General features: G+C 46.1%; 1 protein-coding gene across 1 annotated transcript in view; it reads left to right on the top strand.

The window, feature by feature from the left end:
• Positions 1-11,553, top strand: part of KIRREL3 (kirre like nephrin family adhesion molecule 3) — a 176,305-nt gene that overhangs the window by 30,626 nt on the left and 134,126 nt on the right. The window contains 1 exon segment of the mRNA XM_062013903.1: positions 8,836-8,867. Coding sequence (XP_061869887.1) covers positions 8,836-8,867 — 32 coding nt within the window.

The following is an 11,553-nucleotide window of genomic DNA, read 5'->3' as shown; positions in this document are numbered from 1 at the left end:
TTGTGTGTGTGTGTGTGTATGTGTTTGAGTTTGATGTGTGTGTGTGTGTGTATGTGTTTGGGTTTGATGTGTGTGTGTGTGTGTATGTGTTTGGGTTTGAGGTGTGTGTGTGTGTTTGGGTTTGATGTGTGTGTGTGTTTGGGTTTGATATGTGATGTGTGTGTGTGTGTATGTGTTTGGGTTTGATGTTGTGTGTGTGTGTGTTTGGGTTTGATGTGTGTGTGTGTGTGTGTATGTGTTTGGGGTTGATGTGTGTGTGTGTGTATGTGTTTGGGTTTGATGTGTATGTGTTTGGGTTTGATGTGTGTGTGTTTGGGTTTGATGTGTATGTGTTTGGGTTTGATGTGTGTGTGTGTGTGTTTGGGTTTGATATGTGTGTGTGTGTGTGTGTATGTGTTTGGGTTTGATGTGTGTGTGTGTGTGTTTGGGTTTGATGTGTGTGTGTGTGTGTTTGGGTTTGATATGTGTGTGTGTGTGTGTGTATGTGTTTGGGTTTGATGTGTGTGTGTGTGTGTTTGGGTTTGATGTGTGTGTGTTGGTGTGTGTGTATGTGTTTGGGTTTGATGTGTGTGTGTGTGTGTTTGGGTTTGATATGTGTGTGTGTGTGTGTGTATGTGTTTGGGTTTGATGTGTGTGTGTGTGTGTATGTGTTTGGGTTTGATGTGTGTGTGTGTGTTTGGGTTTGATGTGTGTGTGTGTGTGTTTGCGTTTGATGTGTGTGTGTGTGTGTATGTGTTTGAGTTTGATGTGTGTGTGTGTGTGTTTGGGTTTGATGTGTGTGTGTGTGTGTTTGGGTTTGATATGTGTGTGTGTGTGTGTGTATGTGTTTGGGTTTGATGTGTGTGTGTGTGTGTTTGGGTTTGATGTGTGTGTGTGTGTGTATGTGTTTGGGTTGATGTGTGTGTGTGTGTATGTGTTTGGGTTTGATGTGTATGTGTTTGGGTTTGATGTGTGTGTGTTTGGGTTTGATGTGTATGTGTTTGGGTTTGATGTGTGTGTGTGTGTGTTTGGGTTTGGATATGTGTGTGTGTGTGTGTGTATGTGTTTGGGTTTGATGTGGTGTGTGTGTGTTTGGGTTTGATGTGTGTGTGTGTGTGTTTGGGTTTTGATGTGTGTGGTGTGTGTGTGTGTATGTGTTTGGGGTTGATGTGTGTGTGTGTGTATGTGTTTGGGTTTGATGTGTGTGTGTTTGGGTTTGATGTGTATGTGTTTGGGTTTGATGTGTGTGTGTGTGTTTGGGTTTGATATGTGTGTGTGTGTGTGTGTATGTGTTTGGGTTTGATGTGTGTGTGTGTGTTTGGGTTTGATGTGTGTGGTGTGTGTGTTTGGGTTTGTGTGTGTGTGTGTGTATGTGTTGGGGTTGATGTGTGTGTGTTTGGGGTTGATGTGTGTGTGTGTGTATGTGTTTGGGGTTGATGTGTATGTGTTTGGGTTTGATGTGTATGTGTTTGGGTTTGATGTGTATGTGTTTTCGGTTTGATGTGTGTGTGTGTGTGTTTGGGTTTGATGTGTGTGTGTGTGTGTTTGGGTTTGATGTGTGTGTGTGTGTGTGTGTGTGTGTTTGGGTTTGATGTGTGTGTGTGTATGTGTTTGGGTTTGATGTGTATGTGTTTGGGTTTGATATGTGTGTGTGTTTGGGTTTGATATGTGTGTGTGTTTGGGTTTGATATGTGTGTGTGTGTGTATGTGTTTGGGTTTGATGTGTATGTGTTTGGGGTTGATGTGTATGTGTTTGGGGTTGATGTGTATGTGTTTGGGGTTGATGTGTGTGTGTTTGGGTTTGAATGTGTGTGTGTGTGTGTTTGGGTTTGTGTGTGTGTTTGGGTTTGATGTGTGTGTGTGTGTGTATGTGTTTGGGGTTGATGTGTGTGTGTGTTTGGGTTTGATGTGTGTGTGTTTGGGTTTGATATGTGTGTGTGTTTGGGTTTGATATGTGTGTGTGTTTGGGTTTGATATGTGTGTGTGTGTGTATGTGTTTGGGTTTGATGTGTGTGTGTTTGGGGTTGATGTGTGTGTGTGTGTATGTGTTTGGGTTTGATGTGTGTGTGTTTGGGTTTGATGTGTATGTGTTTGGGTTTGATGTGTGTGTGTGTGTGTTTGGGTTTGATATGTGTGTGTGTGTGTGTGTATGTGTTTGGGGTTGATGTGTGTGTGTGTGTATGTGTTTGGGTTTGATGTGTGTGTGTGTGTGTTTGGGTTTGATGTGTGTGTGTGTGTGTATGTGTTTGGGGTTGATGTGTGTGTGTGTGTATGTGTTTGGGTTTGATGTGTATGTGTTTGGGTTTGATGTGTATGTGTTTGGGTTTGATGTGTGTGTGTTTGGGTTTGATGTGTGTGTGTGTGTGTGTATGTGTTTGGGTTTGATGTGTGTGTGTGTGTGTTTGGGTTTGATGTGTGTGTGTGTGTGTATGTGTTTGGGTTTGATGTGTGTGTGTGTGTGTTTGGGTTTGATGTGTGTGTGTGTGTGTTTGGGTTTGATGTGTGTGTGTGTGTGTTTGGGTTTGATGTGTGTGTGTGTGTGTGTGTATGTGTTTGGGTTTGATGTGTGTGTGTGTGTGTTTGGGTTTGATGTGTGTGTGTGTGTGTGTATGTGTTTGGGGTTGATGTGTGTGTGTGTGTATGTGTTTGGGTTTGATGTGTGTGTGTTTGGGTTTGATGTGTGTGTGTTTGGGTTTGATGTGTATGTGTTTGGGTTTGATGTGTGTGTGTGTGTGTTTGGGTTTGATATGTGTGTGTGTGTGTGTATGTGTTTGGGTTTGATGTGTGTGTGTGTGTGTTTGGGTTTGATGTGTGTGTGTGTGTGTTTGGGTTTGATATGTGTGTGTGTGTGTTTGGGTTTGATATGTGTGTGTGTGTGTGTGTATGTGTTTGGGTTTGATGTGTGTGTGTGTGTGTTTGGGTTTGATGTGTGTGTGTGTGTGTGTGTATGTGTTTGGGGTTGATGTGTGTGTGTGTGTATGTGTTTGGGTTTGATGTGTATGTGTTTGGGTTTGATGTGTGTGTGTTTGGGTTTGATGTGTATGTGTTTGGGTTTGATGTGTGTGTGTGTGTGTTTGGGTTTGATGTGTGTGTGTGTGTGTTTGGGTTTGATGTGTGTGTGTGTGTGTGTATGTGTTTGGGTTTGATGTGTGTGTGTGTGTGTTTGGGTTTGATGTGTGTGTGTGTGTGTGTATGTGTTTGGGGTTGATGTGTGTGTGTGTGTGTATGTGTTTGGGGTTGATGTGTATGTGTTTGGGGTTGATGTGTGTGTGTTTGGGGTTGATGTGTGTGTGTGTGTATGTGTTTGGGGTTGATGTGTATGTGTTTGGGTTTGATGTGTATGTGTTTGGGTTTGATGTGTATGTGTTTCGGTTTGATGTGTGTGTGTTTGGGTTTGATGTGTGTGTGTGTATGTGTTTGGGTTTGATGTGTATGTGTTTGGGTTTGATATGTGTGTGTGTTTGGGTTTGATATGTGTGTGTGTTTGGGTTTGATATGTGTGTGTGTGTGTATGTTTGGGTTTGATGTGTATGTGTTTGGGGTTGATGTGTATGTGTTTGGGGTTGATGTGTATGTGTTTGGGGTTGATGTGTGTGTGTGTGTGTTTGGGTTTGATATGTGTGTGTGTGTGTGTATGTGTTTCGGTTTGATGTGTGTGTGTGTGTGTTTGGGTTTGATGTGTGTGTGTGTTTGGGTTTGATATGTGTGTGTGTGTGTGTATGTGTTTGGGGTTGATGTGTATGTGTTTGGGGTTGATGTGTATGTGTTTGGGGTTTGATGTGTATGTGTTTGGGTTTGATATGTGTGTGTGTTTGGGTTTGATATGTGTGTGTGTTTGGGTTTGATATGTGTGTGTGTGTGTGTATGTGTTTGGGGTTGATGTGTGTGTGTGTGTATGTGTTTGGGTTTGATGTGTATGTGTTTGGGGTTGATGTGTGTGTGTTTGGGTTTCATATGTGTGTGTGTTTGGGTTTGATATGTGTGTGTGTGTGTGTATATGTGTTTGGGGTTGATGTGTGTGTGTGTGTATGTGTTTGGGTTTGATGTGTTTGTATTTGTTAGGGTTGATGTGTATGTGTTTGGGGTTGATGTGTGTGTGTGTGTATGTGTTTGGGTTTGATGTGTATGTGTTTGGGGTTGATGTGTGTGTGTGTGTATGTGTTTGGGTTTGATATGTGTGTGTGTGTGTGTTTGGGTTTCATATGTGTGTATATGTGTTTGGGTTTGATGTGTGTGTGTTTGGGGTTGATGTGTGTGTGTTTGGGTTTGATGTGTATGTGTTTGGGTTTGATGTGTGTGTGTGTGTGTTTGGGTTCCATATGTGTGTATATGTTTGGGTTTGATGTGTTTGTCTGTGTTTGGGTTTGATGTGTGTGTCTTCCCTTTCCTTTTCAGTGCAACCTATGTTCCTGGTGTATGAAGCTCCTGGCTTTTGGTGGCAGGAGGAACAAGTAATGGTGCATCAGTGCCACTGCAGACCTTGTCAGGCAGCTCCCCAAGTGACTGCAAGTTCAGATCTGAGCTGCCGAGCAGAGAGCTGGGATAAGTGACAGCCCAGGAGCATCCAGGAAAAGCCTTGGGGAGGCTGAGCAGACAGACAGGGCAAGGGACAAGGCTCAAACTGTCTGTTATCCTCTCCTGCCCTCGCTGTCTGTGCCCCAGAGACGTGAGGAGCTCCACGGGGCACGTGTTGGCTGGTGCAGTGCAGCAGCTGAAGTGTGACCAGGACAGATGTGCCCATGGCTGCCACCTCAGGACTCAGCCATCATGGGCTCATCAGTCCCTCCTGATGGGATGATGTGGTTGTGGTTTCAGGGACTGACCTGGGGAAGGCATCAAGGAGAGACTGGGGGAAGTGTGGGGAGGTACTCAGGCGTTGCTTCCATTTCTCCCAAAGCCTCATTCCTGACCTTGCTGCAGCTGGTTGTTGCCTTGAAACAGGAGCTGTTTTGTGGCCTGAATAGAGCAGCACATAGAGCAGTCAAAAGCAGATTAATTCCCCAGGAGGTCCTTGAAGAGCAGGTCAAATCCACCAGCGAGGTGAATTGGCTGCAGCCCCATCCAACAATACAGGTGTCTTCCCAGGGAGGGTGTGAGCTCGGGGCTGTAATCAAGCAGAGCAGCTTCAGAGGGTCTGAGCAAAGCGAGGTGAAAGTGGCAACAGGAGAGCAGCCCTTGCACAAACACTGTGGGAGCCATGGAAATTGGGGAGGGATGTTTGAGCCACACCAGCGTGCTGTGAGACTGAAATGAAACGTTGACCCCCCAAAGGGGTGCAGAAAGCCTGGAGGCGTTGCTGTGCTCTCTTCTTGGTGAAGCTTCAAAAGCAGAGCGTGCAGGAAGCAAAGGGTAACCTTTTCCAAAGCCTCTGTGTGAGCTTGGCAACATCTCTTGGATGTCTCTGGTGGTGCTGGTTATCTGACCAGCAAAGCTCTCCTTGTGCAAACAGGACTTGGTTTGCTTTTGTTAGTGGTGAAGAAAAGAAGCTCTCTCTCTGCATTAACCTTTTGTTTGTTTTCCTTTCCAATAAAATGCCAAAGTCATGACTTTTACAACAGCAAAAAGACTTTTTCCTGCACCTGAGGTGCAGTTCAGCTGAGGAACTGGCTGCCACAAGACCTTAGTCAGACAATTTCACTAGTGTGAATTCATATGAAGCCCTGAAAGCTGTTTATGCAAGCAGCTTCAAGGACTGAAAGCCACCTCCCCCTGGGGTAAACTGGTTTTCCTACAGCAGCTCCTTTCTACTTATTTACTTCAGGGGAAGTGGAAAACAAAAGTAATCCTGAGACTTCCTGGGCTTGAAGTTTGTGAGGATCCTTCTGCACTCCCTGGATGTTCCCAAACAGAACATGTTTGTGAGGGGTTCAGAAGTGATGCACTGGGGAAGAGAGGAGGAGATGCAGGCAGGGACCAAAGGCTCTGCGTTGCCACTGGAGGGTGGGAGGAAGAAAAAAAGCCCTTCAAAACACTGAGTTACAACTTGAGGTGTCTCTTTTCCCCTTCATTAGCCAGGGAACAGAGGGAAAGGATTCTCTTTGCTCAGCAGCATGAATCCCATCCCTTTCTCTCCCCTTCTGCCAGTTGTGTTTCCTGCTAAGATGCAACTTTTAATTGTCTGGTACCAGGGCAGAGCTTGTTCTTGGAGAGAGCTTCATACTGCGTGGTTTCTCTAGTCTTGCCCTTGAAGCTTTTGGTGCTGCTGCTTTTCAAGGCCTCTGGAAGCTCTGGATGCCACTGTACTTTGACAGTTCAAGGCATGTGCCTCTCCAAAGCTGTTTGTCCCAGAGAACCTCCTCCTGGCTCTGGTGGTTGTTTTTTTACCAAGTTGAAACAGACTCAGTGAAAAGGAGCACACCTGAGTTGTCCTGACATTTTCTGTAGTGGTTTTTAACCCAAAAGAAGGTTTGGTTGAAGTTTTAAGGACCCTTCAGCACCAGAAATTCCCCTGAGGGAACACAGCGCCGGGGCCAGCTCGTTCTGGTGATGTTGCCCTTTTCCTTATGTGTCTCTCCTGCACCATTGAAGGCAAATGTAAGTCTTAACAGAGGTACCTCACAGGGTTTCAGTTACAAAGACTTTGCTGTGTGAAGCTGAACCGTCCCCCCAAAGGTGCTTTTCACCTCTTGCACAGTGGCAAGGCTTTTCCACTCCACGCTCTTCAGCCAGAACTGGCTCCTGGACGTTGGGGCTTGGTTTCTACAAGCTCTGCTGTAAGTGCCTTCTCTCTTTAGCACAAACAGGACTTCCAGGTCTGTGGGCTGTCAGAGAATAGCCCTTCTGCACAGTTGCATTTTACATCTTGGAGCAATGAGCTGGCAAAACACCTCTGGCTCCATCTGTTTTCTTTCATTGATGGATTCTTTAAAGTCAGATTGTGGTCCCACAGGGACACACTCAACTAATCCTCTGCTTTTAAGATTTTATTTGTGCAATAAATGGATGACAAGGTGGTTTGTGAGTACATAACACAATAAATGGGTTTATAAATGCAACTTTTCTGCAGAGCACTATAGAATAAAATACAATATCTCGACAGCGTTTAGCACTGATCTCTCGTTCATTCATATTTCAAGCTGTAATGTGCCCATTTTCTCATCTGGGAAGCCTCTTAAGGTTTTTAATATATTTGTATAAATTAACCAGGCACAGATTTAATAATAACTTGCATTTGTATAGCTGAGGGTCTTTGCATTGCTCTGCAGACGTTTAAGGATCCGTTAGCTCGCTGCCAAAATGCAGCAGTGGTTTGGATTGCTCAGCAGACAACGTCCAAAGAAGAAGCTTTGAAGCTTCATGGCAGAAGGAAGGCTTGGAAAGGGAAGGATGCAGCTTGCTTTATGGATGCCCAGAGCAAAGCCCTCTGTAGGTGAGGTCTCAGGGGTGGTTAGGAAAGCTGCATGAGAAAAGCAAGGTGGTGACTGAGACTGGATGCTGGGATGCTGGCAAAGAAGCAAATGCTCCTTCACACACTTTTGGGGTGTGTTGTCACTAGACAGGGTGAAGCCAAGAACATGGAAAAATACTTGAGAGATGAGGTTTTTCTGTCCATAATGTTCTTCTTTAGCAAGATAACCAACAGCAGACAACTTTATCCATCAGGACAGGGAATTTCTAAGCAGGAGCTTAAGGTTTCTTACTTCTGAGTCTCCTTCTCTGGAGCTCTTCAAAACCCACCCATCCCTGAGTGATCTAGGTGGGACCTGCTTTGGCAGGGGGGTTGGACTGGATGAGCCCTAAAGATCCCTTCCAACCCCCACTATTCTATGATTCTATCATTCAATCCAAGGCTCTAAATCACAGAACCTTAAGGGCTGGAAGGGACCTCAAAGCTCGTCCAGTCCAACCCCCACAGCCAGAGCAGGGCCACCTAGAGTAGGTCACACAGCAACAATGATCCCTTGGGTTTGGTGATCCACCTTAGAAACAAAGCAGAAGGTGTTGAGCTGTTTTCCTCAGAGATTTTGATGCTCTTTTGAGAGGTCCCACCCAAGTTCTTTGCTTCTGAGATCCCCAGGTGAGATGATGGGGCTTTGCCATCCCTGGTCACGCTGAAGCTGTCTGTCAGGGACGCTGCCAGTTCCCCATCCTGGGAAGAAAAAGTAGGGAGTGAAGCTCATGCATATAACATGCAATTGAAGGAAATATTTACAGGTAACACAAATTGCCCTCTCTGTAGAAAGAAAAAACCATGAGAACACAAAAAGGTGCTCTTGATGTTAATATCAACTTTTTAAACGTTTCATCCAAGGGACCAGCTGCTTCTGCTTCTCTTAGAGGAGCTTAATTGGTATATAATAGCACAGTTAATTAAATACAAATCAATACTCTAAAGCAGCTAATTGATATTTAATATGTATGGGAAAATATAACTTAGTTGTAATATGATTAACTCAATATTAAAGAAGTGATGGAGTTGCAATTAGGCCTTTACAACGATTATAAAGTTCATCGTGCTTTAATAAACTTGCAATTAGACAGGATGAGCTGAGAAAGAAATTATTAAACAGGTATTATTGGGCTATTAAACGTTTATTATCATTTCCTGGTGGAATACAGCTACACAATAGCACAGGCTATGATTGTCTTAATAAACCTTCATTACTGCTGTGCAGCTTTAGCCTCTGCTGCACCGCTTGGTCAGAAACTTCCCTCCTTCCCTGAGCTCCAGGGGAGGAGCTGCCTTGAAATTGAGTAAGGAGACACCAAACAGTGGGATAAATGAGGAAAAGGCAGGAGGATTCCTTAGTTTGAGTCAGCAAGGTGAAATCTTGCCTTTGGGGAAGGGGGAGACTTGCACAATCTGTGCATCAAGATCCTGTTCTAGAAGACCCTGAACTCTTTGTTTCTTTTAAGTGGCTTTTGCTTCATCATCATGGACTGTCAAGGTGTGTTTTGAACTTGTTCATGCCTTTGTCTGAGTGGCTCTACTGGACATTTTGAGGTAAAGGAACATAAGTGCTTTTGAGCCAGTCAAAGCAAGTTCCTCTCTTCTGCCCATGTCTGGAATATCATGTCCAGTTCTGGGCCCCTCAGCTCCAGAAGGACAGGGAGCTGCTGGAGAGAGTTCAGCACAGGGACACAGAGATGCTGGAGTGGAGCATCTGCCTTGTGCTGAAAGGCTGAGGGAGCTGGGGCTCTGCAGCTTGAAGAAGAGGAGCCTGAGGGCTGAGCTCAGTCATGTTCCAAATGCATCAAGGGTGGGTGTGAGGAGGCTGGAGCCAGGCTGTGCTCAGGGATGGCCAAGGACAGGACAAGGGGCAACAAGCTGGAACAGAAGAGGTTCCAAAGCAACACAAGGGGAAACTTGTTCCCTGTTGAGGTGAGGGAGCACTGGCAGGGGCTGCCCAGATGGGCTGTGGAGGCTCCTTCTCTGGAGACATTCCAACCCAGCTGGATGAGTCCCTGTGTGCCCTGCTCTAGGTGCTGCTGCTCTGGCAGGGGGGATGCACTGGATGAGCTTTGCAGCTCCCTCCCAACCCTTAGCATTCTGTGATTCTGCTTGGTGCCTTCAAAATGAGATGCTGAAGCTCAGGCTTCTTCCAGGTGCCAGGGGTGATCAGCTGTAAGTAGTTCCCCAGCTCTGCAGAGGAGAAAAGAAATCAATTGCCATTGCAAGGAAGTGGATGGGATTTGTTTTGGGGAGTGCAGGACATGCAGGGGTTAAAGTGCTCTGGTTTCAGTGGTATCTCATCAGCCTCTTCAAGCCAAAAAACATTGAAATGCTGGGTTTCTGCTTAACTCTTTTTGGTTTTAGGGGTTTTTTAGCCACTAAAAGGCATGAAGTGGTGAGACATCCTTAAGGCGTCGCAGTCATCTTGAAGTGTTTTACCTTTTAAAGGCACTCTCAAGTATTTAAAGGTGCCTTTAGCTATAAAGATCCTTTTTGCATGTTCTCACAAATTTATGGTATGAATTATTATAATGTGGTGCTCTTGTGTAGCTCCTTTCATCGTGGCATATCAAAGTGGTTTATAAGCATTAATTATAGCACCCCTCAGGGAGGCGAGGGGAAGACACACACCCCTACCCATGGATCCAGGCTCCAGACTGGGTAATAACCCAGATTGCATCAGGATCCAGCCCATGTGCTTCAACCCTGATGATCACTCCCTCTCCTCCTCTGAGGGCTAAAGCTGTGACTGGGACCTCTTGGGTGGCACAGCCATCACCTTGGGTTGTAGCCACAGCCTCTAAAGCATGATCTCCTTCTGGGGGGACTGGAAGAGCTGGGTAAGAGCAGTGGGGTGCTGTGACACTAATCTAATGGGTTCATTACACTTTGATGCCTTGGTGCTCCTTGGAGGCTCAACAGGAACTACAGAATCCCAGCATGGTGGGGGTTGGGAGGGTCCTTTAGAGCTCATCCAGCCCAACCCTCCTACAGAAGCAGCTCCCACCTAGATCAGGTCACACAGGAACGTGTCCAGGTGGGTTTGGAAACCTCCTGAGAAGGAGCCTCCACACCCTCCCTGGGCAGCCTGGGCCAGGGCTCCCTCACTGAAACACTCAAACAGCTTCTCCTTATGTTTCAATGGAACTGTTTGTGTTCCAGCTTCATCCCATCACCTCTTGTCCTGTCACCTTTCTTATCAATAAAGACATGAACCTCTCTTTCCTGCCTCAGTGTGCATGTTACCCCCAGGGGCCTGGGAGGTTACTGACAGGCTCGTGGTCTCCTAGTGCCAGATTTTCACAGGCATGGTGGAAACCCCACTCCAAATTTAGCAAGGTCTTAGTGATTCTAGTTACTGGGCAGTACTAAGGGAGACAGCCTGTGCTGATTTGGGAGTATTACAGGCACCTGATGTAAGCCAACACCTCCTTATCTTCAGGGTGGTTGTGTGTTCTGTGCAGGTCTTGGTAGGTGATGTCAGCTCTGTGCTGTGGAGCAAGAGGGTGGAAACTCACCCTTGTGCATCCCAGGTGGGTGATGCTTGGTGTTTACCTCTCAATTAGGACTCTGGATTCAAGAACTGGCTGGGGAGGTGCATAGTGGATTCATCTGCCTCAGTTTGCCTACATCTGAGATGGTCACCACCTTTAGTGGCCCACGGGAGAGTTACGAGCACCCTCAGAGTCATTAGACGTGAGCCACGATCTGCTCATGCCTGTTTCTCTCTGGGGTGTTGCAGCTACACGTGTGATACATGATGGAGGATCCCTGGTAGGAGCCTTAGGGCCAGGAGCTGTTGGTCTTTAGCCTCTTACAAGGTGGAACCTTGTGTTTTAACTAGTCTTGCACGTACCCTCAGTGTTCTGGGGGTTAAAAAGTCTCTTTGTTCTGGGGTTAGGCTCTGATTTTTGCCTCATCTTGTCTAACCCTTCTGCTGACATGCTAGTGGTGGTGGAGACAGAATCTTAAGGGTTGGAAGGGACCTTGAAAGATTATCTAGTCCAACCCCCCTGCCAGAACAGGACCACCTAGAGAAGAATACTGTCCATGCAAGTGTACACCCAGATAAGTCTGGGCATCCTCCTTCCACATCCCACTGCAGGGTGTGATCTTCCTCTGGGTACCAGTCCCAGCTCTGCAGCCCCAGCTCAAGGTTACATGCCAGCAGCAGAAGCAGA

The sequence above is a fragment of the Colius striatus genome, chromosome 23 (genome assembly GCF_028858725.1).
Source record: "Colius striatus isolate bColStr4 chromosome 23, bColStr4.1.hap1, whole genome shotgun sequence".
NCBI classification, from domain to species: Eukaryota; Metazoa; Chordata; class Aves; order Coliiformes; family Coliidae; genus Colius; species Colius striatus.
Note: the sequence above shows the minus strand (reverse complement) of the source record. Positions and strands in the feature narration are given on the sequence as shown.